The 26420-nt window shown below is 38.5% G+C and overlaps 1 protein-coding gene across 3 annotated transcripts in view; it reads left to right on the top strand.

The window, feature by feature from the left end:
• Nucleotides 1-26420, top strand: part of HIPK3 (homeodomain interacting protein kinase 3) — a 114343-nt gene that overhangs the window by 71789 nt on the left and 16134 nt on the right. For all 3 annotated transcript variants that reach the window (XM_069803964.1, XM_069803965.1, XM_069803966.1), the window contains 6 exons: nucleotides 16338-16461; nucleotides 20558-20677; nucleotides 23684-23770; nucleotides 24608-24792; nucleotides 25564-25723; nucleotides 26102-26225. In XM_069803964.1, coding sequence (XP_069660065.1) covers nucleotides 16338-16461; nucleotides 20558-20677; nucleotides 23684-23770; nucleotides 24608-24792; nucleotides 25564-25723; nucleotides 26102-26225 — 800 coding nt within the window. The remainder of the gene's footprint in view (nucleotides 1-16337; nucleotides 16462-20557; nucleotides 20678-23683; nucleotides 23771-24607; nucleotides 24793-25563; nucleotides 25724-26101; nucleotides 26226-26420) is intronic.

Here is a 26420-nt window from a genome sequence, read left to right as displayed (position 1 = left end):
GCGTTCCCATCCCACAGAAGTGGAAGGGTGAGGGAGGACTCTGCGAAGGTGAGCAGTGCAGGACAGGGCATGTTTTCCCGTGTCATTAACCTGAATGCATGTTTGTGCAAGAAATGTTATTTTGAGGCAGGTAGCTTCTGTTCTCTCCTGGCGAACTTCTCCGTGTGTTAATAAAACTCCAACGTATCGCGTGTGTGTTAAGTGGGTGGAGAAAATGAGTGTACATACCTGTGAGGGTTGTTTTTGATAGGAAAACAATAAACATAACATTTTCATGACAAATGTTTGCTGAGAATGCAGAGCTGGATTTGCTTTCCCTAGAAAATGTCTGGGAGTTGAGTTCTAGGTGATAGTCAATTTTCACAGCATTGAAATTGAATCATCTTTAAACTAAAAAAAAAATTGAAAAATTAGATGTTCATTTCTTGGGTTGGCTGCAAAATGTATTTAGCCTTCCAGCCTGTGACTGATGTACGGTCTAATTTCATTAGGACAGGTAATCCTGTGTCATGCAGCTCTTGAATGTTCTTTGCAGCAGGTTTTTTTAGAGCACTTTGGGAGCAAATTCATGATGAGCTTGTTGTAATAGTCGCACACAGGATAAAGAAAATAGCTTATAGGTTTGTTCTGGAAATGATGACTTGACAGTAGCCTCCGGCAGCGGAATTTAGCTATCAATAGTGTGTTAATCCAGTTAAGTAGAGCGCCTTTCATAGGGAAATACGAGTCATGTGTTCTAGCAAAATAATTACCTTTAAAGTAATCATGCAACTTGTAAACATTGTCTCGATATTTTTGTGATTTCTTTTTTTGACACGGTTATGACGCAGCAATAACTTGTTATTGAAGCGGTAGCACATGCAGGGGCTTTGGGTGGTAGTTATTTCAGAACATTCTTATCTAAAGCTGTGTTGATACGTGTAAGCATTGACTTTGTCAGCTAGTTTTTGCCTGTTCCTGTTTACTATTTAGAAAATATCGAATGTTATGACAATTGTAATTACGCTTGCATTTATATACTGCTTTTTAAGTCATAGCAAGCTTGCATTGAGTCACACTGATGATTTGGAGAAGTTTATGAAGCCGGTGCTCTGTATTTCACCTGCCTGATAATTGGGTGTCCCCAAGGGTCAGGTTTTGCCATAGAGTTCCCCTGGACACAATTCAGCTCCTGTCCTCTTCCCCTCCTGGGGGTACAGGCAGCGGCTCGATAGTTAAGCAACCATTCAAAAAGCCATAGAAGGAAGAAGATAGCTGGTTAAATGCTTGGTGACTTACAGCAGTTAACTCCTGTCGTAACTTCAATCTGTCAATTCATCAATTTTTAATATTATTTTTTTTCTACGCTGAACAGTGAAACAAAGAAATTATGATTTCACTTGTCTCTCATTTCAGTGGGTATACTGGCACCAGTGGGGGATAAGAAATACACAACACAGTGAGGTATGTGCTTATTCTGTAGAACAAAGCCTGTTTTCGGTAGCTCTCTTGAAATTGGTAGAGGCGGTAACAGCGTGCCTTGTTAAGATTGCCATGCCATTATTAAAAGATGCTGCTATAGAGTCCTTAAACCTTCCAGATGTAAAATATTTGAGCACAATCATTTTGTTTCAGATGTTTGAGGCTGAGTGTAGGGTTTTGTTTTGGTTTTTTTTTCTTTTTCCCTGATTAAACTAGTCAACCAAAGTTGAACACACCCTCCCCACTGATCCTGGCAGATAAAATCTGATGATGCTTGTTAGGTTGGTTGGTTAGTGTTCCTGATAGCTCACCATGCTTCTCTGACATTGGAAAGGTAATGGAAGCAAGTGAAAGGCAGCCGGTCATCTGCTGCAGTTCATATGGACTGCATGTGAACTTAAACTGAAATCAGGGATATGCAATTCATAGTGAGTCTATTTTTGTCATGTTTAAAATAATACAAAATATCTAGAAACAGGTCTGGCATCTTGGAGAAACCTTCACACCTATAGTTTTATAAATCTTGTAAACCTGTTTACATCAGGTTTAACTATAGCAGGTCCATAAATATGCTCCACTGTTACGATTATAACTTGCAAAAATGTATATGATCACTTATTCTAGGGAATTGTAACCACCTTTGGGAGAAAACTTAGTAATCATAATGCACTTTATTGCTACGTGATGCTTAATAAGCCTTAAAGTGAACACTGTAATATTACATTTACCGTCCGTGGAGAACATAAAATGGTAGGAGAATGTAATGAACTCTGTTTTGGAACAGGACCATCTTGCCTTTTATTTCAGAAGACAGTTGCTTGAAGTGTCTGAGTGTAGGTAAAGACCTCTTTCCTTGGTACTTCACCAAAGCAGCTTTTTGTCTTTTGTCACAGTACCGTACCAAGACTTGATAAGTCATTGACAGACTTTTTGTAGGCTATAATGATTTTTGTCTCAAGATTTCTTTCAAAAAATGCAGCTTTTTGAATTTTTTGGATGTCTGCTGGGTTTGTGTCTTTCCCAGTTGGTTATTTTTAGTTATTTGTGTTGAAAAAGAAGTCTGTAATCTTGAACCATAGTACAATCTGATTTGCCTAAGGGTATTTGCAGCATCAGAGCCAGAAAATAATAATAAAAAATTTTTTTTCACTGTCATCTAGTCTAGTTCTCAAATGACTAATGAAAATATTCTTATCATTGTGCTCTAATGGATTCTCTACCTCATAAGGTTATGTTACTAGTGTCTAAGTCTCTTCTATTTTGATGTAGATCTGATGCTGTTCTTGTTTCTAAGTATTTATTCTCAAGAGGTTGTTTCTGTATAAGGCTTCAAGTATACCAGCATCTTGGCAATTGTTTGATAATGGATAATTTTGCTGCTCATGTCCCAGCAGCATCATTAACGTGTATGTTGTTTATAGAGCCTTTTCAAGTCTGGTTGACAGCAGTTCTTCCTGGGTAATTCTAAACAAATTTGTAGGTCTGTCTTGGCAATGGGATTACTGCCAAGGATTTCTTTAAGTATATTACTCTGCTTGTGATAGTTTATGCTTCCGTATTCATGGATAATATAATTTCTTATTCATGTCTAGTCAATAAAAAGTTGACTCTTTACTACTGTCAATCTTAAAATCAAGATTTCACAAGGAAAACGTTCAGACAAACTGACTTCAGGGAAATTCATGTTTTACAAAAATCCCACTAAGCTGATGATAATGATCCTGTCTGATTTCACCTGTAATCTTTGGCTGATGTCAGTCACCTAAAGGAACTGTAGGAACTTCATGAATATACAAGAAAAACGTGAAGGTTTCCCCCACTGATAGAAGCGTGTGTGTAGGGACCGTTCAGGTTGCAGGTAGCAAACTCGGGACATTGCTGAAATGGAGCAGTAGTGGGCTGCTTTGGGGAGGTGGGTTTTTTCTTTCAAGAAGAGATTCCCCCCCCCCCAAATTTTAACATATTCAGGTTGCACTTACGTTTTAGATTAACTTCTTCCTAAAAGTAAAAAACACAATGCAAAACTCCCAGAAAACTTAATGAACTTGACTCAAAAGGAAATACTAACTCTGTTAGTGAAGGCACAGCAAGGCCAGTGTTTGCCACTTACTAAAAAGCTATGGCATAGCACAGGGCTGGCCTTTGAAAGTTTGTCCTATCAATTTGTGGTATGACAGCATAATCTAAAAATAGTTCTTGGGGCTAAGAAAAGGTAACACTTTGATTTGAGGATTTTTTTTTTTTTCCCCTTGGAAGATTCATATATGCTGGGAACAAAACAAGTGTGAATTTTCCACATCTCCAAGGAAATCACAGATACCTTTTTAGAAGAGATTTGTTAACTGAACTTTAGCTTTCATCTTTTCAAAGAGGAGGAGTTGCCAGTAAATACTCCTACTGTGCAGACTCTCATAATACATTAGCCTTTAGGGCAGTGTTCAGGATTTGGCCAAAGGTTATATCACATGCAGAATAGTCAGACTTCCCAACTGGTTTTTTTTTGTTAGTTATTGGCATTTTGAATCAATTTTTAGTTGGCATGTTTTGGTTTTGTATTTTGGTGCAAGTCACTTGAAGGTTGAAACTAAAATATGTCCCTGACATAGTACGGTACTTAAACGGATTATGGATTTTATGTGGTGTATATGTAAATTCTCAGTTTAGGACATATTTGGGAGTGCTTCATAATCTTTATTGGTATTGTATTAATGCATTTTTTAATATTTCAAATGCAAGGATGGTTGTGTTCTTGAAATAACTACTGCTATTATTTTTAAAAATTCAGGAAATGTTTATTGCTCTTCACACTTTGCCAGCAGTGTCTTGCAGAGTCTTGTGAAATTCTGTGTAATGTTTTCTCTGTACGTTGAGAAGAGTGGGCAGTGAAGATAGCTTGCCTTTCATTTTTCTTTTGGAGACAAAAATTAGTGTACAACAGCAGCTCAAGGCACTGAGCAATTGGTGTGCTACAGCTGTACTTGAGCAGTAGCACTTCTGTAAATGAGGGGAAAGTCCCCCCTCGACTTGATCCTTGCTGCTTCTGTTAATATTGTCAACAAGTGTGCCTTTTCCTAATGTGAGTGTTTGTCTATTTTGGGAACAGAATGAAGTTTTTAGCCATAAATAATGAGCTGCTTGCAATTATTAGTGTCCTGGACCGGACTCAAAGGGTTTACTCGGATGAAAGGCTCCCATTATTATCCAGTCATTATCTAGATTCCAGTATTATCTTTTTCCTTTAAACTGCACTACCTCTTTTAAAATTTGTTTGCTCTGACAGCAAAATTATAACATTCTGCTTGATTAAAAAGAATTCCTAGTGTTAATCTGGTTACCCTGATTTCGTCCTCTTTAGTGTGGTGGTAGAGGGTCTGGTTTTTAGTATTAGATACTGGGCAAGAACTGCTTTAGAAATTATACCAACATTTATGTAGTGAGAAGAATAAATGGAAAAAAACCCTACCATATGTTTTAAAGTTTGGGTAGTGTGTTACATTTTTTGTATGCGATGTTTGTTTAAAAATCTTTGCAAAGCAGAGCTTGCAAAAATGCTGGGGCTCTTTGCTGTAGTCACATTCCTGTTGCAGCATGTTGTCAGGGTCTGATATGACATCAATCTGGATGTAATAGATACATAGTTAAGCAGTTTATTTTAGGATCTGAAACTCTTCTAAGAATAGACAGGCTCTCCTTTCAACAGGAAAGGACGAATAATTTAAAATGGGATACCACAGAAGGAAAAAAGCAGAGAGGAAAAAGTATTTAAGGAGAAGAAAAAAGGGAAAAACCAGCAGACTGGTACTGCTGGGGTTCAGCGCTGGGGGAAGACACGTGAAGGGACCACTGCATATGGATTCTTTCAGCAGACTGCAGTGCAGTGGCAAGCAGGTGATGTGACATACTGGAAGGCTGAAGCCTTACAGTCTAGTCTACCAAAATAGACTTGCGTCATTTTCCTCGCTAGCAGTCCATAGGTTTAATTCATTGGGGAGGAAAAAAAAACCCCTTTTAAATTTTCTAATGTAATCTCTTAGTTTTGTTTGAACATTAACAGGTGATTTTCCATAGTGCTCCAAAGCTTAGGCTCTTCGTTATTTCCCCATGATTATGTTAGTGGGATCACTAAGCTGTGGGTAAGGATGTGACTTGTTCTGGTGGTGTCATGTTTACACCAGGGGTCTAATCACAGAAACGTGCATGGGAAAAACTCACCAGGTCAGCCAGTCAGTTCACTTGCCAGTGCATCATAAATTACTACAGCAGTATACAAATCAAAATTAGGGCTGTTCAGTGTCAGTGCATACTGTACGTTGGGTGTATTTTTCTGCATTGTTGTATGGAAGCAACAGGTCCCAATAAAATATTGTGCCAGACCTATATCTGTTGGGTATGAATCTAGCAGTAGATTTCAAACCTAGAAGCGTTTAAAAATAATTTTACTCACCAAAAAGTCTCTACTGGTGTAAACTTGAGAAAGCAGATTTAATTTCATGTATGTTAACCCTCCTGCCCCAGTTGCTGCTCTGTAGGTTTTTTGTCATAACTTTCTTGTAATGTTTCTATTTTTATGGTTTGTTTGGTTTTTTTCCATTTAGCAGCTGACGTAGCTATTAAGTGACTAGGTAATACTTTATATAGGGGAATATCCAAACTGAAATGGATTCTGGTGTTCCATTTATTTAGTGAACAGGGCATGAATCTCCTATGTGAAACTGTGGCATCAGTACTTGACTTTTTGCTAGATGCTACTTTTTTTTAATTGTAGATGCTCTGAATATTTGAATTTTAAGTGATCAAATGTCGCCGTTAATCCGATATGATTCTTTTAAAATGTTAATTTCTCCTATGAGTCTTCTGCTTGTTTCTCTTTTTAAAATGAAACAACTTTAGCAAGCCTACTGTCTCTGTTTATCCTGATGTCATGTTGTCAGTGTTTGATTCTTGATTTGACAATGTTTTTATAATCCAGTATCACTACATAAATTTACTGTAACGAGAACACCGACACTTTTCTAAAATTACAAATTCTTTTTTTTTTCTTTTTTTTTCTTCTGACAGATTTTTTTCTTTGAGGGCAGGATTGTGTTATGGGCCACAACCTTCAGTCTACAAGTCAGGATAATAGACTGTGAAAGCCTTATTCCAGTACTATGTAGAACATTATCAGGAAGGTAAATAAGATAAACATACTAGTTCGTATGAATACAGAATGATCTGGAGGTCTGAGAGAGATGAATGACATGACATCGCTTTGCCTGTTCAGGAACAATTGTGTTTATTTTTGGTGAGCTTTCTGTAATTCAAACAATGTAATTTTAAGTCAAAATTTATCAGTCTGAGTTGCAAAATTTCATCAGAATATCATTGTGCGTTGTCCAGATGAGTGCACATCAGCAGTAAAAAAACCCACACAAAATCTTTTCACAGTGGACGAGGATGCGAGCAGATTTTCTTACCTTCTCAGGTGTCTGTATGGTGTGTTCATTTCCAGTGCAGTATGCCTGCTTGAAGAACTGTTGTGCAACAGATGTACGCTAGAAAATTATTTCAAATAGTTTCATGGCTTACTGAGCTCTTGCGGCTGAGCTGCAGACCTGCAGCAGGCAGACGTGTCGTTGCCCTGTGTTGGAGGGTAAACTCTTTTTGCAAGCATTGCTGCAGAATGAAAGCAATTTTCCTTTGTGTCTTCAGGATAGATTTTCCTTTGGTCTTCTTTTTTTTATAGCTAGTTAATATAAAGTGATATATTATGATTCACATGATTCTTGACATAACAGCCATATTCCTGCATTCTCTGGGTATTTTACCTGAACTATGCCAAAGTGAGAATCCATTTAAATATAAATAAATGAGAGACCCTCATGCTAATCAGTCATATTAGAAACTGATCGCTCTTTCCGTTACCTTGTGTCTGGTGGGAGTCCCTGGGTAGGGTTTTTGGGGTGGGATCAGGCTGCTTGCTTCTTTAGGACCACCGTGACTTTGTACCCTCAGTCCAGATGCAGGAGTGTCATCGTCAGGGCTGAAAGCACAAGAAGCCTTCACGCAAAACTGACTTACAAGGTCTTGCTATTCTTGATGGGGATGCTACAAGCAAATACTGCCGTGCTTACTGCTCTTTTGCAGAAACTCCCTACGTGTTCTTCAGCTGGTGTGTTTGGGCACTGCAAGTCCACGCGGACCCTTGTAGAGTTAGAAGTTGATATTCCCACCAAATCAACAATAACAAAGCAAAGCGGGGGGAGGGATTAAGATCTGGCGCCTCTGATTTGTGAGGCCTTGAAATCTCCCACACTCTGCTGTTCTCAGTTTTCTCTTATGCTTATTCAGAGCTGGAAATCATTGCTAGTGTGTGATCCTCTCCTCGGGTGGAGGCCGGTTTGTGGCTGTGACCTGCCCTGCTGTGTGGTCTTCCACAGTTACCTGTACTTGCCCTAACTTCTGCCTCTGTTCCAAGTGAGATAGTTTCAAGCCAGGTTTTCTTCAAAAATAATCTCACCAGCTGAGCTTGGATTTTTTTTTTTTTTTTTTTTTTTTTTTTTTTTGGCACAAGATTTCAGACGTTTTCGTTTTCTGGGTGTTGCTTCTTTTCCCTTCCTGTCCCCTGTCCTGTCCTGCCCCAATAAAAAGAAAGAAAAGAAGAGAGGGGGAAAACCCCCCCTGAAGGTGGTTATAGCATACAGGGAGGCACGTCAGGAACAACACGCTGTACGATAGAGACTGTCTCATTAAATTAGACTCTTTGAAGGATAAAGCACTGCAAGGTGGTTTCGCAGTTAAAGAGTAAAGCACACAAGCGCAAGTACACAAAGGACATTGTCAAAATTCAGTTATAGGTAAGTAACCGCATTTGATGCTTTGAATATTGACGCTTTGCTATCCGAAATGTTAATAAAATGTATTCAGTTGCAGACTTTATTTACCAATAAAGCATCTGAAGAGTTTTTCTGTACACAGTTTCCTTCATTATATTGCTACATCAGTATCTACTTTGGTTAATTTTCCTGTAATTCAAAAACTGCTTAGCATATCAAGTACATAAATAAATCACTTGGTAAGTTGCAGTCTTTCTGAGGAAAAACAAAATCATGAAAAGGCAGAAGCATAAACATCTTCTGGTTTTAATAAAATCAACATCTCATTTCACTGGAGATAGTGAATAAGTGAAAAAGAATCTGTTGAAATCACTCATTTTATTATTCTCAGCTGAAAAATTCAAAAAGGAATAACTAAACATTTGTTATCTTTAGTACTTCTCATAAGTCATAAGAGAAGGTTTTAGGTTAAAATTTGTGATGGCTCTTTCAAAACAAAATTCTTTTTCAGTATCAGGAAAAAACGCTAGGATAGTTTGCTTGTAATTTCGTTTTATTTGATTAAATTACCTATGATTGATTTGGTTTTTGACTGGTTTGATTTCCTGTTGTCTTTTTTCTCCCCCTTCAGTTGTGAGCCCTATGTTCAAATTAACTCTTTTTGCAGTGATTGCTTCTTTTTGTAAGTAGTTACATATTTGGGCTACTCTCTATATAAGGTTTTTAAATCTTATCTCTTTCTCAAGGTCAGATCAGGGTTCAAAGTTAAACTGGCAGCTGCATGTCAGACTTGTATGTTATATACCGCAGTGGAAGGCTGTGATGTTAAGTAGGTCTTTTCTAGCCATTGAATGTTGCATAGTTCTATGAAAATGTTTTATTATGCTAAAATGAAGTTTTTTCTACCAGGAAATGAGAATTCCTTTTGTGCAGCACTGTGGACGCCACCATAGCAATACCGAGGCCTTAGAAGTTTCCAGGAGACATGGTGGCTCATTTCCTCCTGTCTTCACTACCACTTGCCACTTGAGGCTCTGGTAGTACACCAACCTCCTTCAAAGGAGGAATGAAATTACGAACGAGGGGATAACTTCTCCTATTTTCTTGAACATACGTGTTCTCCCTGTGTTTTGTGATATATGGTGACATAGCCCTAAATTGCAAAGCGATATTTTTGATTCTTTCCTGCCACCTCAAAGACACAGATGCCCCTATCCAGCTCAACTAATGTTTCCAGAGTCTGTTTCTGAGCGCTTAGATTTTTGCTTTCAGTTAAAATCCTCTTACCTTCTTAGAGTTTAAAACAAAACCCCCAAAATTCAGAATTTGTTAGCTATGTACTTCCTAACATCTAATCATAGCGGAGTTAAAAGAACACTAGAAAACTGTACAAGAAAAGCCAGGATTGTGAATGTAAGTCTATAATGGAGTTTTGCATTATAGATTTACAGCAACAATTCTTTCAAAGGTAGGGAGGAAAGCTCGTTGTCTGGCTTAGTGGACCATTCTTGCATTTCAAAGACCAAATGTACATTAACATGTGACATTACTAATCTGTATTCTAACATCTCAGTGGGCTTAAAACCGAGAGACAATTCAATTATAAAAGTGTTCTTAAAAAAAAAACCCAACAAAAAAACCCCGAAACACTCAAGTGATCATCTTATCTGTAACAACTTTTTTTAAAGGCTTCTATAAATTTTATTGACATAATTCTTATTCTAAGGAAATGGCATTACAAGTAAAAATTATTCTGACCATGAAGAAGGTTGTAGAGACTTTTTAGTTTCGATCAAGGGATTTGCTTGAGTGACTCTTGTCTTTGTGCAACAATAGTGATTTTAATATGTAGGAAATTAGAAATACATACGTTATCAGATCCGTGGTCTATGTATTCTGGTATTTTGTTGCTGGAGAAAATTTACCATAGCAGAAGGTTGCACTTCAGTGTCTTCTGATGCAAGTTTCTTCCAGCTCTGTACAGCTGATGGCTGTTTTTATTGTGCATTGATACAAATTTTACTGTTTAATCTAGAGCCGTTGTGGGTGTTTTTTCTGTTGATCCATTCTTAAATACTCTTAATTTTTACCTCAACAGTGAGCCATGATTCAAAGGCTAATTGTATTCTGGCTCTAAAAAAAAACCCCAAGCCAACCTTTTATATTTACATCAGTCTTTAATCTCAAAGGGGGTGGGGGATTCCTTGGTCTTTGATAGTGAGGAAGGGCATTAGAAACACCTGGCTGCTTCTCTTCCATTATTTTATATATAATTTCAGTAATGCTATTGATCATTCATTCTTTCCTGAAGCTTTATCGTTCTAACCAGGGTTTCTTCTTGTACGTAAGTCTCTTCAAGTCTTTAATTTATATTGTCCTTCTCTGCGTCTTTTCTATTTGCTGTATCCTTTTTCAGATGGGGGTGACCAAAACTGAACACAGAATTCAAAAGTGAACACACACTATTCAAGGTGAGGGAATATCACTAGTTAATATATAAGGCATAATAATTTTTGATATGTCTTTGTCCTTTAAAAATAAATACTGATATCCTGATTATTTTTGCTCCCAAATGTAAGATATTTTTCTTGAGTAATCTGTAAAGTTTTCTGGATTTTTTTTTTGAAAGTTGGTTAATTTATAACCTATTAATTCTTATGGGTAATTAATTAATGAATAAATAATGTACATTAATTTTCACTATGGTTTACTGTACACCATTTATGCTCTACTGCTTGTCATTGTGTTGATCTAATTGCATGTTTGAAACTCCTTCTGAAGTCCATCACAAATGCACTAGAAAACCAACTGTTCTTTATATCCATCATCATCCACAGATTTTGTCATTACGTGGTTCATTCCCATTGCATCCTTCAGATTATTGAAGTGTACTTGCCTGTGGGTTTTTTTGTGAATATTGCCACCTTGCTTTGGATCCCTCTAGCCTAGAGTCTTTCCTATGTTCTTGCAGGTGTCTTAGAAAGGTTTGCACTCCTCCACATTCATGATGAAGACTGATAGTTGAAGACAATGAATTGTACATTGTTAGAATGCCCATTACCATCTCTCATTAACTTCTTCACTCCACTGATCTTTCTCTTAGACCTCCTTTCTTTAGAAGAACAACTACACATCTCACAACCCATATCTAGTTATTTCTTTCATAAAGTATGTGCTTGTGTTATGCTAGTAATGGTAGTGGGGGGGGAAAAGTGTTACTCAGGTTTAATCCATTTTGGCTATAACTCTTGGAAATCGGATTTGTTTACATGAGATCTTTTGATCTATAGGATGGCTTTGAACAAGTCATTAATAAAAAAAGATAAACATCCTACCTTTTGATGACTTCTTTGCATAAGTATTCATTATAATGATGACAGTGTGCTGTATCCTAAGCAGATGAAGTATTAGGCATTGTTGCAACGAACAGTGGTAATTAGGGATAGTAATGTTTGGCTTGTATGAGAAGAGTATAAATTTTGTCTTGCATGCTCATATTAGAAACACTGTCTGGATTTACCTTCAACTATATGAGTATACAGAAGCCAAAAATTACAGAGAGACAGTATTAAAATTCTTATTCAGAGTGTTTTAAATTGCAAAGTCAAAATGGCTTGATAAGGCTTACATGCCTGTTTGGAAGGAATTTTACTGCAAAACCTGTAATGAAGAGGTAACACTGCCAAGGATATACCAGCATTCCTGATGTCCAGCATCTTTGGAGTAGGCAATAGCACCTGGGGAGAGGACGTAGTTCCATGTTCCTCATAGGGCACCATTACCTTCAGCTTCTGGCACGGAAGGTGGTATAGGTGATGGCTAAAGGTTTTGGTCTCGGAGAGAAATCCCATGGATGTGTTGAAAGGAGTGGGAGACATGAGGGGAGGAAGGCTATTTATATACTCTTCTCTCATCTGGAGAGTGGCAACCTGGTGGTCAATAAATAAAACACTGGTATGTGGTAGACAGTAGATACATTGACCCTTTCATACTGCCAGGAGAGAAACAGAAATAAAGATTGCTCGGTCTTTAATCGGGTTTCCTTGATATGTGAGGGAGTACGTATAATTGGTATAGGACCTTCAGTGGGAACGTAGCTGAGAAATTATTTGTGCGTTCAACAGAATTTTTCACAAAGTTAGCAGTTCCAGGAAGCTGCTGTTTTTATTGTTTTAGGCTGTTCTTCAGTTGCTATTGTGTACATTAACTGTTGGCTTTTAACTTTTTTCATTCAACTTCTGTTCTAAATTGGATTTCTGACTGAAGACTTATAGGTAGTGATCATTTGAAATGGCTTGACTTTTTACAGTTTTTGTCATGACTTATTTTTTTAATATGGCTAATTCTTGCGCTTTATTCTTTGTTCCCCCAGTGTAAAGGTTGGAAGAATTTTTCTGTTACTATGCTAAGGTTTTGATTTTTTTGTGTAGTTTTTGCTTGCTTTTTTTTTAACCCTCCCTTGAGGAATTATTTTACTTTTCTTCAAATGTGCTTTTTCTGTTGCTTCATTCTAAGCTGGCTAATATGCTGAAGCTAAATTATTTTATGAAATGTTCTGGACTTCAAGCAAGTTAACAGACAAATTGTGTGGTTTCTTTCCTCATAAGCTTACAAACCCCTATAGAATAACAAGCATATTCATGGTCCGTGATGTAATAGAGAAGTGTGACTATTCAAACAAGCAGCTTAAGCAAATACTCATTTGCATCTTTCATCTTTTTAGGTATTTCCAATTGAAAAGTCTGCTTCAAGGGAGTTGAATTGAGCTATGCTGTGTCAAGTGAGAAATGAGGATTTTAGATGCGTTAATCTAGGAATTCTTGCTTAATGAAGTGAATCTTTCCAGTGTAGTAATATTGCATTTCAAATTCTAAATGAAGTTTTCTGTTAATGGTTTTGATGAATGTTTAATTAACATTGATAAGAAATTAATGTTTAATTAACATTGATAAGAAGGATATAGATGCTCTCTCTGTAAAACCTTGCTTTTAATTTCATTTAAGTACATTTAAGTAAGATTTGGTATCCTGAAGAAGTTTAGAAAATTCTGGTGTTCTCCTTGTTGATGTCTTAGTGTGGGAAAACAGATGCTGTTTACTAAGTTGGGGACTACAGTAGCTTCTGGTGTGCTGAGCATCTTGCCATCTGCAGTAGGTACCAAGCAGTGTGTGTTATTGTTCTGAGAGGGAGAAGTACTAAGTGACAGTCTTTTTTGAGTAATCTGATGTTAAAGTGACTGTGTTGGGATATCTGGAGTTGCTACCACTTAATGCCTATGGCTGTAGTTATGAGAGAGAATACCTTCCTTCTAAGCTATATGTAAAAATATTTCTTACATGAAAAAAAAAAACTGTGGATCATCTTAAAAAAAAAAAAAATTGAAGAATGATTCCCTCCTCTTTAACCCTTTCCTCTCCAATTGTCCAAATGGATTTTAGCGGGAAGTTTAATAGAAGGAGAGAGGGGAAAAAAAAAAAAGGTGCTTTTGAGCACACCATTAACAAACTGTTTTCCTCTATCAGAAATATTTGAGCTGGTTAAAACCAATCTAAATATAATCAAACCCAATACAAGTTCTCTTGTAGCTTTGTCTGCTGTGGGAGAGTTGCTCCATTTTAAGGACCGGCATGAAGCCATAGTAGGAGATGTTGAACCTGAAAAACAGTGAATTTGAAATGTCTGTGGAGAAGCAGCTCTACATCTTCCTTACTTCAAGCTAGCCTGAAAATGATTTTGGCTCACTGGATTGTAGTGAGGTGCGGGTAGCCCCGTTTGGGAGCACATTTATTTCCTCTTCCTTTCTGGATGGTAGGTCAAGGTGTTGGGAAGTGAGGAACACCAGTCTTGCCTCTCCTTAAGTATGTCCCTTTTCCTTAGTCTTGTTAGCACTTTTGTTGGTATTGTAGAACTACTTGGTAGCCATGAAAAACTAACATATTACTATATTGCGAAATACAGTAAATGTTTTTGGTTTTTTTTTTTTGGTCATCATATCTACCCATATCCTTCTTTTATTTGCAATCCTGTCCCTCAAAAGAAAGGAGCGACAGACTGACGGACTGTGGCTATTTTTATATGGTGCACATATTAACCGTTGAGTAAATGTAAGAGGTTTTAAAGAGCTTATTTTAGCAGAAGCATTTGTTAAAGCCCCTATATCCATAGGCTCTGTGTATATTCATTAACTATTCAGGGCTGTAACATAATACAACAAAAGGAAGTATATTTTAACAGAGATCTGGAACAACCGTATGCAGGCTGGCACCCAGCCAGCGGCTGAAGGCAGACGCTTCTTATGGCTATTTCTAGTCTTGTGGCATCTAGATATATTAAATTTATTTCTCAGATAACGAAACTAGCTAATACTTACTGCAGTGTCATGATCCGGCATTACAAAAATATGTTATGTTTGATCCCTAGAAGTTTATTGTAATCTAATCTTTGAAGGCAGTGGAAAACTGAGCCTCTCCAGTTTCACTGCCAGTGTGACAAGATTTATCCTTCATATAATCACATCTGAAACAGTTTGTGACAAGGACTGAAAGAACTGAAGCGCTGGCGTGAACGGAAAGTGCATAAATATTTAACAGAATATCCTGTCCTGTAGACTTTCTTATCTGTGGAAAGTCTCGGATTTTCCCCGTAGCAGAAGCCTGGGTGGTTTCACTGGTCAGGGATAGGGCAGAGCGTCCGGAGTCCTTCCCGGGTGGTGAACGTGCATCCTCGGAGCTTCGAGTATGTCTGCGTACAGCTTCTGCCAACTACTCGTGAAAAGGGATGGAGATGCTTCAGCTCTTAGTCTACTGTGTACTACAAAATAGCTTCTCTGTCCCAGTGTAGCATGAAAATAGGAATTTGTTCCCAGTCCAGTATATTTTGGTGAGTTAAAGAATATTTTGATAAAGGTAAATGTCAGAGGAGAAGATAAATGAGATATGTAGGAATTTTCTATGGTCAGAGATTCTGTTTCGTATATGGAATGTCAATATGATACACCAGCATGTGCTGAAGTGTAAGATTTTTAAACTTTTACACGGTGAGAAATCCCATTTTTCCCCACCAGCGTGTTACCTGGTCAGTTGAATGCTACTGTTCTGCCCAGCTACGATGGGAATTACCCTGTTAGTTTTAACCACCTTCCTACTGTTCTGTGACATGTTAAGCTAACAATAGATTGTTTTAAAAGTAAATCACTTTATACTGTGATGCTTTAAATAATACTTTATGTCTCCAGCCATCTTTCTATATTAGCACGCAGATACATTTCAATTCTTTTCCCTTTTGTTAATAGCTTGAATGAACTGGGAGGGAAGGTTTAAAAAGAACAAATGCAATTAAAATGAGTATCTCTGAAATACTTGAGTTCTGTTCCACATGAACAGAAATGTTAAAAGCCCCTTTAGCAGCTGTGTCAATACCAATTTTTCTGGTTCTTGAGTACAGAAATAAATTCAGATACTGTTGGTTAAATAATTCACATTTGGTTTAGGTGAAAAATAAGACCTGGTCTCTAGCAAGTGCACTGTTTTCATTTAAGTAATTTAAAAATTGATCACATTGAACTGATTAGAGTGCATTAAGGGATTTGCAGTTATGTAATTAAATTGATATTTTAAATAGCTTTAAGTGTACTATCCAGTTGGGAAGCGTGCAAGTGGATTTTCAGATAAAACTTTTTGTTTGTTTGTTTTTGACATAAATGACCGTATTTTGTTTAGAATGTAGTTACAGGCATATGATAATCAGTGGGCAAGTCATTTGGGACATGCTAGAGGAAAGGCAAAAGTGTTGAATCAGTGACATTCTGCTTTTCAGGCATATCAATTATTTTCATGTACTTAGCAAACTGATACTTGTAGGAAAAAAACATCTCGGAGCTGCAAAATTTTTACCATGGATTATCTAGATAAAGAAAAATGCAATTTCTGATGCTATGATTTTATTGAAATAATTAGCCTGTGTTTTCAAATAACAGATTTTGGGTTTTCTTGTCATGTTGGATTGTTGAATTACCTTTTTTCCCCCCAAGGAAAAAATTCAGTAACCATGTTTAATTTGCAGAGCACCAGAGATCATACTGGGATTGCCGTTTTGTGAAGCCATAGACATGTGGTCGTTAGGGTGTGTGATTGCAGAGCTGTTTCTTGGATGGCCACTGTACCCAGGAGCACTGGAATATGACCAGGTAGTAGAATAAATTTCACAAGCGTATGCACACTTTCTGCAACTTAAGAATTTCAGATCATTAAATCCAGGATTTCAAATGTTAATAATATTCCCTATTAAGTAGTATTGCTTCAAGTCTGTTCAATGCTTTTAATTTAGTCTTGATTGTCCTAGAAACATAAATCCTGTTTCTAGACTGAACTGTATATTGTGCTGCTTTTCTGACTTAAATTTCAATTTGTCCTTTTATTTTTCTTCTTTTTTTCCTATCTTACAAAATAAATGTTAGTATTGAAGCTGCTTTTTCTGATGGAAACCAAAGTTTGTGGCCACCGTCATTGCATTGTAATCCCTCTTTCACTTGCCACGAACAGGGTTGACTCTGGAATGTCTGTTCAGATGTCAGGATTAGTTGTCTTCTGAATACTTTCTGATGCTTTCTGGAAATCCAACATAGCTCAAACATTAGAGAGCCTATACTTCACGAGGAACGAGAATCAACTGTTGCAATAATACTGTATATATGCAATGGTAAAGCTTGAAGCTGTTGAAGCTGTGCCTTGCTTTGTTGGAGTTTTCACCTGTTGACACCATTGACATTAGTGAGCTGACTTAAAAAAACCAAGTTGTTTCTAATGAAAGATATAGAACATTTTCTATTTAAAACACTTAAGAGAGAGAAGTCTTTAATTTTCTAGCATAATGTGGGAATTTGGAAGGAAGGTAATCAGCGTTCTGATATCCCCGCCTGGTTTTGAACTTTGAAAGTGAAGAAATGTCCTGAAAATCCCAGATGTAACAGCACTGACTTCTTACCAACTTCTGGATCTTTGATTCAACATTCAGTTTAGGGTCAGTTCCTCCAGCATGGGTTTTAGGTTATTCAAATCCTGATCTTCACGTAGTGGGCTTTTGGCTCCCTGTGCTTACAGATCAGACCTACTTTTCTAAAAATTCATTTGTTAAAACCACTGTCAGGGGATATATTGATTTTGTGTTGATTTTGGTAACGTTTCATATTTCAGTTTACTTCATTTACACAAAATTCAGTGTTTCATGGGTAGGAAGTGAACTATGAGTGGAACATGGGTTGATGCTTTGATGCATTTAGAAGACCTTTGTGCAGGGTATTGCTGCTGAAACGGAGAATAAAAGAGGAAACAACTAACAACCATATAATTCACTATGCTCTTTAAGGACAAAGTGAAGGCATTTGTATTTTGGAAAGAATCTGTAATACTGTCTCAAAAATTTCCAAGAACTTTGCAAATTTACTTACCTTATTTTGAAAGAAACTGCAGGAGAAGATCTGGACTTTCAAAAAAAAAGAAAAAAAGGGGCCAAAATATGTAATTGCTGGGATTATTTCCACTTTTGAGCCCCATATTGCTGTAAATAGCTCTTAAAAGGGATGCTGCTGTGGGTGAGGAATGACCTGTAAACCCAGTTCATGATCTTCTGAGCATGATCACACATGTAGGCAAATGCTGCTTCTGGATGTGGAACGTGGCTTTGGACCACATCTTCAGTCACTTAGGATGAAGGTAGGGGTTTGAATGGTGGAAAATGCTGCCTGTGTCCTGATTCTTTCCTCAAATTAACTTGTGATTCGTCATAATGGCAGCAGCCCAGACTGTTAATTAACGTGTGTCAATGGGCTTACGTAGTTGTGAGCCTCTCACTTTTGTGCAGAGAGCAGTAACAGCATAAAGCTCAATCTCATGATTGTGAGGATGTTTTTTCAGAATAGTACAGAGTCTCATTTGAAACGAAAAGACCTTCTTTCCCCTGCTGCACTGCAGCCATCTTGTCGTGTATGAAACCCAGGCAGATGAAGGCAGTTTAGTACGGTGCACAGGGTGCCTACCTTCATCGAGCTCATTGCCTCATCTTTTCTCAGTTTTAGAGAGCCAGATCCTTATGACAGCATATTCCTGTCATTTGTTTCTTGCCGTTGCAGGCCAACATGGCTCAACCACTAGATACTGCTGGACAGCTGTCACCAATGACAGCTACCTTCCAAGATGCTTCCTTCATGTGAAGGCCTACATGGGTTAGGGGTTAATCTTGATGCCCATAAGATTTTCTGCTTGCTATACAAGTGAATACTGAGTTTAAAAGACATTTAGTTAAAGACAGAAGTATCATTCGAGTTTGCTGGAAGCATCGGTTAATAACTCATCTAACAACTTGTCTGATCCTCATGTTGAGGAAGTCATGGTGGAAAAGGAGCTGTAAACTCCTCTGCCCCAGCAGGAATTACTTTACTTCAGTCAGGCTTGTCATTGACCTCAAGCAGGTCTGCAAAACTTGCTTCAGAGAAATCTGTTTCAGGGTTTTCCCCAGTGTACATGAGTACAGCAGTTGTAGAAGATGGCTTGCAGGGAAATTCCCTTCCTCCTGCTACGTGGTGTGTGTCACCAAGTAAATGAACAGGCAAGGGCTTTGTGCTGCATTTCCCCCTGTCCTCTTGGTATGTGGCAACCAACATGCTATCCCTTGAAAAGAAGCTCTTAGTTATTATATTCATTTGTGATTATAACTAGTAACAGCTGTACTTCTCAGTGGAAAATAGCAGTGTCTTCTGAGCTTTAACACTCATTGAAAACAGGCACAGGTGCTTAACGGCTAAATTTTTCAATTGCACTTCAATGTATTGTCTTTCCACCCCTAATTTCTAAGACATTATAATGTGCTTAGAAAACAACTGAATGATCTAGAAACGTTCCTAGTCAGAGTGCGATTCTCTTTACTCCCTGATGTAGGCAATTATGGAGGATACCAAATACCAAAAGTCGACAGCATTGCGTTTAGTTCCTCCCAGCTTTGGTCTGTCACTTGTTTTTCAGCAGAAGTCTCGTGTGTACCTTTCCTCTCTACTGCCCATCAGTTTTCCTCCTCTCAGGTGCGGCTACCTCTCAAGTCCTCTGTCTTCCATTGAATTCATCTTTTCATATCTCAGTTTCCGGTTTGGTGTATTTCACTGCTCTCTGATTTTATTTTTCCCTTTCTTCCATTCTCTCTTATTCCCTGGCTGCTCCACCTTTTCCAGGGGCTGGCCCACACCAGCAGCCCCTCTGTGGAGGTGTGTGGTGTGGGACCCTGCCCAACGCCCTTCAGCCCTCGCTCCTCTCGGACCTTCAGCCCTGGCTGCTGGAATCCATATTCCCTCCATCCCGACCTGCAACAAGCTCAGTTTTCAATTATTGCCAATTATTATTTCAACTCATCTTTCTTGAGGATGTTTTTTTAGTTTTTAAAGAAGTATTGCTTCTGGGCTAACTCCCCCCTTGTACAGTGAGTTAACATTGCATGCGCAGTAGTTAAAACACACCATACCATGTTGTTTCAACAAATTTCTGTCGAAGCCTTGAATCTTAACTATTTTATGTAATACTTTGATCATCAACTGTAAGAAAGGTAATGCAAAATGCATAGTTAATCATCTTCTGAAATAAATGCATGTTGATCATTTCAATGGAAAAGAGCATCTGACCATTTCAGGCATAAAGCTAGTCCATTCCCATTGCATTCAGTAGCAGATTTTCTCAGACGAGGACAGTGCCTTTTGCTGGATGCTGAGGTTGTGCACACACTCCCTTTCCAAGTGGAACATTTTCTTGAAATGCAGGTGTGTCAGATGTGTAAAAGACCGATACACTGCAAGCAGCAAACGGGAAGGATTTGTATCAAGTTGTATAATGAGAGTGTGCAAAAAAACTCATCAAACTTCTGTACGCAAGCAAAGCACTCCTACTAATGTTCCCGTTTAGAATGAAAATACTACATTTAGGATTTTAATAGGTTGAGGAGGTTATGACAGCCACTCTCTCCAGCTCCTCATTTCTGTAGCTGAACTTTAAAAGCTTCCTTATATAGGTCACTTCAGAGGTTTGTTTATGTATGGCTTTCTCTGAGAGACAGAGAGAGCAGTATCAAGCACTCCGTGTTAGGTTTCTCCCTTATGTAAGATGTAGTTGTCAAAGTACAGTGCTCTGAGGGTGGTGTCATTTCATTTAGAAAATGGCAAAATGAAAGTTTTTAATTGTGTGGATCAGATTTTGAAAATCAGAGGTAAACTATTTCCCATGGTTTGTTTTTTTTTTCTTCCTCAGATTCGTTATATTTCACAGACTCAAGGTTTGCCAGGAGAGCAGTTGTTAAGCATGGGAACGAAAACTGCAAGATTTTTCTGTAGAGAAACGGATGCACCATATTCTAGTTGGAGATTAAAGGTAAACAGTATAATGTAACAGAAAACAGCACATTATTTTGTGAGCAGAGAAACTAGAGAGGCCAAGATTTACTACAATAGTGTTAGGTCCCTTCTGCGTCTTCTGTGTTTATCAGTCCCTGTCTGTATCCCTTACATTTTTCCCATTTCCCAAAACCAGTCCTTGAAGCTCTTGCCCACGGTTCCTCCTGCTGGCTGGCCCAGAGGCAGGTCTGGTGCAGCTGCCAGGCTGTGCGGTGGCCAGTGCATGGCTGCCAGGCGGAGACTTCAAATTAAGCGTCCTATCTCCAGAGGTACTAAATGGGTGGGGTTTTTGTTTGGTTGGTTTAGTTTGGTTTTTTTTTTCTTGCTCTGTTACTACTTTTCATTTCACTTGAAAGAATTTGTCTCTGAGGCCTGAACTGCTCAGTCAAAATTTGTTCAAAACTGGCTTCAGGATCAGAAGTTCCTAGGACAAAAAGGAGATTAAGAAACAACATGACTACTTACAGCTTATTTCCTTCAGACCTCCTGCTAAAACAGTCTTTGGCTGAAAGCTGCAATACAATGAAAGCAGATGAAATTAAAAAAATGTACTTTTATGGTCTGCATACCTTGCTTCTCTCTAAGCAACATTATTGCACGGTGGCCATAAACAGAGCTTTAACTTCCTATGCAAATATATATATTTGTCATGGTTTAACCCCAGCCAGCAACCAAGCACCACGCAGCTACTCTATCACTCCCCCTCCTCATCTGGATGGGGGGAGAATATGTAACAAAAGGCTCGTGGGTTGAGGTAAGGACAGGGAGGGATCACTCACCAATTACCGTCACAGGCAAAACAGACTCGACTTGGAGAAATTGGATTAATTTATTACCAATCAAATCAGACTAGGATAATGAGAAAGAAAACCATATCTTAAAACGCCTTCCCCCACCCCTCCCTTCTTCTTGGGCTCAATTTTACTCCTGAATTCTCTACCTCCTTCCCCCCAGCAGCACAGGGGATCAGGGAATGGGGGTTGGGGTCAGTTCATCGCACATTGTCTCTGCTGCTCCTTCCTCCTCAGGGGCAGGACTCCTCACACTCTTCCCCTGCTCCAGCGTGGGGTCCCCCCCACAAGAGACAGTCCTCCATGAACTTCTCCAGTGTGAGTCCTTCCCATGGGCTGCAGTTCTTCACAAACTGCTCCAGCGTGGGTCCCTTCCACGGGCTGCAGTCCTTCAGGCACAGCCTGCTCCAGCGTGGGTCCCCCGCGGGGTCACAAGTCCTGCCAGCAAACCTGCTCCAATGTGGGCTCCTCTCTCCACGGGTTTGCAGGTCCTGCCAGGAGCCTGCTCCAGCGCGGGGTTCCCACGGGGTCACAGCCTCCTTCGGGCATCCCCCTGCTCCGGCGTGGGGTCCTCCCCGGGCTGCAGGTGGAGATCTGCTCCCCTGTGGACCTCCCTGGGCTGCAGGGGGACAGCCTGCCTCACCGTGGTCTTCCCCACGGGCTGCAGGGGAATCTCTGCTCTGGCGCCTGGAGCACCTCCTCCCCTCCGTCTGCACTGACCTGGGGGTCTGCACAGTTCTTCCTCTCACATATTCTCACTCCTCTCTTCAGCTGCAGTTTCTGTTGCACAGGGTTTCCCCCCCCCCTTCTTAAATCTGTTCTCCCAGTGGCACTACAACCATCACTGATGGGCTCGGCCTTGGCCAGCGGCGGGTCCGTCTTGGAGCCGGCTGGCGTTGGCTCTGTCGGACACGGGGGAAGCTTCCAGCAGCTTCTCACAGAAACCACCCCTGCAGCTCCCCTGCTACCAAACCCTTGTCACGCAGACCCCATACAGTATTTTTTTTTTAAATTGTATTGCTTCATGATGCAGCTTCACTGACTTTACGGAGGACTCCGGGAGTCAGGAAACAGTTACAGTTGACATAAAACTTCTGCAGTAACAAACAGCTGAGGAGCCCAGAGCACAGGTTGCGTAACTCTCCGCAGTAACTTGGTAAACCCCCGGCGCGCTGGGCCGAGCGGCCGGGCTGGTAACGCTGCGGGGTTGGGTTATGTAAGGATTCTCCAATTACACCCTCCTGATTATTCCAGTATTCTGGTTTTTTAGGCAGTTGATCGTTAGGTGACAGTTTACATCTGGCTTCTCCGTATCGGAGAACTTAAACGAGTTCTTGGTGCGAACAGTCCTCCGCATTTTCAGAAGCTGTTACCTTGCAGGGGTTACTTCTCTTGCATCAGACTAAATGCTATTTTGAGGGAAGAAAGGAGTTTTGGTGTGGACCATTGGTCATTACTCGCAGTTTTTGTCAAAGTTAATTTTGGAAACTTTTCTGTAATCTGTATGTTAAATTTTTTTTTTCCCTCCAGTACTGCCTTGCCTCTTGCAACACCAGCCTACTGGTGCTGTCTGTGTTGAAGGAGGAAAATTGTAACAGAAAACTGTATTCCAGCTCATAAATTGCTGATGGGTGATGGCAATCATTCTTTAGGATTTAATTGTTTGTTTCATACTTCAATATTTAAAATACTTACACCAACTGTTGTGGAGGAATGAAAGTATAAAAGTAACAAAAAAGAGAAAGCAAAGAGAAATTGAACAGAGTCTGCCTGGGTTTTGTTTTATTTTTTTACAGTGATTTGATGTTACTGCTGTTTGGAGTTAAAGGTCTGAGTTTGAGTAAACGGGTAAAATACAAGTAATAGAAAACCCGTGATATATAAAAATATAAGCACATGACAGAGTTTCATTAAACAACTTCTTGCTAGGCTTTCAGCACTTCCTATGTGATTTACAAACCATCTACTGTAATCCAGTGCTGTGATCAGTCAGATGTGAAATCTAGTAGGTTTAGTATTTTGATTTAGAGAATGAAAATAGTCGGCAAAGCAGCATACAAATACACAATTGAAATAGTAATTTTTGTTTTTAAAACAGGTTTTTTAGGTCAATAAATATGTAAAGTTTCTTTGTAGTTATGTGTGACCTTTATTGTCAACTTCTAAACTCAGCTTTCCTTTTCTTTTTTGAGACATTGGAAGAGCACGAGGCAGAGACAGGTATGAAGTCTAAAGAGGCCAGAAAGTATATTTTCAACAGTTTGGATGATATAGTGCACGTGAGTATTAAAGCATTCTTCCTTTGCAGAAGGAATGTGTGGAATGAATGGTGACTTTAAAACATTTTACTGGTTTTGAAATAAAGAGCCTTTAGAATATTACTTATTGTATATCAGTCATACCCATTCTTCTCTGTATATGTTACTCTGAGGAAAATGTCTAGCTATGTCAGCCCTTTGGAAAGATCTTCCTTTGTCATTGCTTGTGTTAAACAATGGTACTTGCCCTTGTCGTGGGGGAACCCTTTCATTTTAGGTATAATGTATACTTTCTCTTGATCTTATCTGCCATTCTGGCTAAAAAAAGAACACATGGATCCTCCTATCTTAACTATATAATTTCCAGTATAAGTCTGCTATCTTAGAATTCATTTTTTTCCCTTTTTTAAAAAAAAACTTAACTGTTTCCTCACTTTTCTTTAGCTTTATAACTCTAGTCAATAACAATAGGAAATTTTTCATTCTCCTCCATATCCTGAAAAGAGAATGAGATCTTTTTGCAAGATTGGCATTAATACATGTTTGAAATTTGTTTTCTGAAGATTACCATTGTAGTTTAGGTTAGACCATATAAAGATCTTCATCCCAAATCTTACTTCTTAAATTCCAAGTCCCAGACTTCAGGGGTTTTTAGCTGGGGAAGGGTGCAAGGGAACTAGTGTGCGTGCAGAAAAAAAGTCACCAATTCTGAGCCAACCATAGTGGGAAAAACTAGCAAATTCACTGTGCCCTACATGATAAAACAATTTAATATTAGTATTTTACAGCAGAAAGCAATAACAGAAAGAGTTAAACTAATATGCATATCTTCTATCTGATTGTTTTGTTCAATGCCAGGTGAACATGGTGATGGATTTGGAAGGAAGTGACCTGTTGGCAGAGAAGGCAGATAGGAGGGAATTTGTCAGTCTGTTGAAGAAAATGTTGCTTATCGACGCTGATTTAAGAATCACTCCAGCTGAGACCCTGAACCATTCTTTTGTTACCATGAAGCACCTCCTTGATTTTCCTCATAGCAACCAGTATGTAACACACAAAAATTATTTTTTTAAATCTCCACAGTAGTGATTCATGTGTATAATAGTGTTGTTTCTTGTGCTACCAGAGAGAAAATCTTTTGTTATTTTTGTAACGTCTTGGAGAATTCTTTCAGGTGCTTGAAATGTTAGATACATCTACTTGGTCAAGGAGATTGTTTGAATAACTATGTTTTTTTCTGAAAAGTAACATTTAGAGCAAGAGATTTCTAAGCTACCATTTTTATGTCTGGTTGTTAAAATTCCAACACTGCAGAAACTTGGGCTTGATTTTTGGAAGTATGAAGAGTCATTGAGAGCTCAGGTAGGCATTTCCTCTTGAGAGGAATGTCTCAGATACCTCCTTTTATGCATTGGTTAATGTGGTGGAATATATCGAAAATTTTCTTGCAGTTCTGGAATTGTGTATTTCACTGTGGATTTCCTAAAGTACAAGCATTTTAATGAAATAAAGAGCTTTCCATCCGTTTAGTTTACTATCCTTCCTGTTTGTATGCAGTTGTAGAAAATGGTGTTAGATGCAAGGAGCAGGAAATAGCAGTATTTTTCTTGATTTTAAAATATGCATTATAAAGGCTTGACTTGAACGCAGTAATAGCAGCATTTCTGTTTTTCTACTTCTGTGTATGATGCCATTCTGTGAAACTGGGAAATGTGGGCTTTGAACTATTTTTTTCTCCCTTGTTCTGGGAAATTGTTTATACATTTAACAACATGAAATTCTAATTAAAGCAACTTATTTTCTGGTTTTGATAGAGTGAAGTCCTGTTTTCATATCATGGATATTTGCAAATGCAGATCAAATTTGTATGACTTAAGTAATCGCAATAAAACATCGCTTATGAGACCAGTTGCCTCAGGCAGTGCAGCTAATCTGACTGCGAGCTTTACCAAAATTGGTCCAGTAAGAAGTCAGGTAAAAACATCTTATTTTTTTTTTTTTTTTTAATTATAAATTCAGTTAATGCAGTTTCTCTAATTAATTTCATAATTGAAAAAAGTACACCTGTTAAGTGACAAAATATTCTGTCTTTAACTCTCATTTTTTCCTAGTGTTTTCTTAAACACTTAAACATTTAGAATTCAGTGTGTTTCAAAATTAAGTTACAAACTGGGATTGCTGTAGCAAAGCAGTGCTGTATTAGAGTGCCCTCCAGTGGCCAAATGGGATCACTGCCTGTGAAATGTATTTGAAAGTTTAATTTTTTTAAGTTATTTTAGTTGGTGGGGGCACTTGTGTGAGAGATTTAGATTCACAGTTATAATGTTACCTCTATTGAATCTGTTCCCATAGGCATTAACTGCATCTGCCCATTCAGTTTTGCACCAAGGGATACCACTGCAGGCAGGAACTGCTCAGTTTGGTTGCAGTGATGTTTTCCAACAGGCGTTGATTATATGTCCACCAACTATTCAAGGTATGTTTAACTGTAATTGTTACAGCTCCTAAAATATGAGCATTACTGTCTGTCTGTTAGCAGTATTTGAGTTTTCCATGCTATCCACTTAAGCTATAAAGAACTTAATTATGTCATAAAAAAATTAGCATGTGAGTCAGATCCAGATACATTGCACCTTTCATAAAGAAATAGCAAATCAGAATGTGCAGAAAA

The sequence above is a fragment of the Haliaeetus albicilla genome, chromosome 16 (assembly GCF_947461875.1).
Source record: "Haliaeetus albicilla chromosome 16, bHalAlb1.1, whole genome shotgun sequence".
In the NCBI taxonomy this organism is placed as follows: Eukaryota; Metazoa; Chordata; class Aves; order Accipitriformes; family Accipitridae; genus Haliaeetus; species Haliaeetus albicilla.
This window is presented reverse-complemented; position numbering and strand designations above follow the sequence as displayed.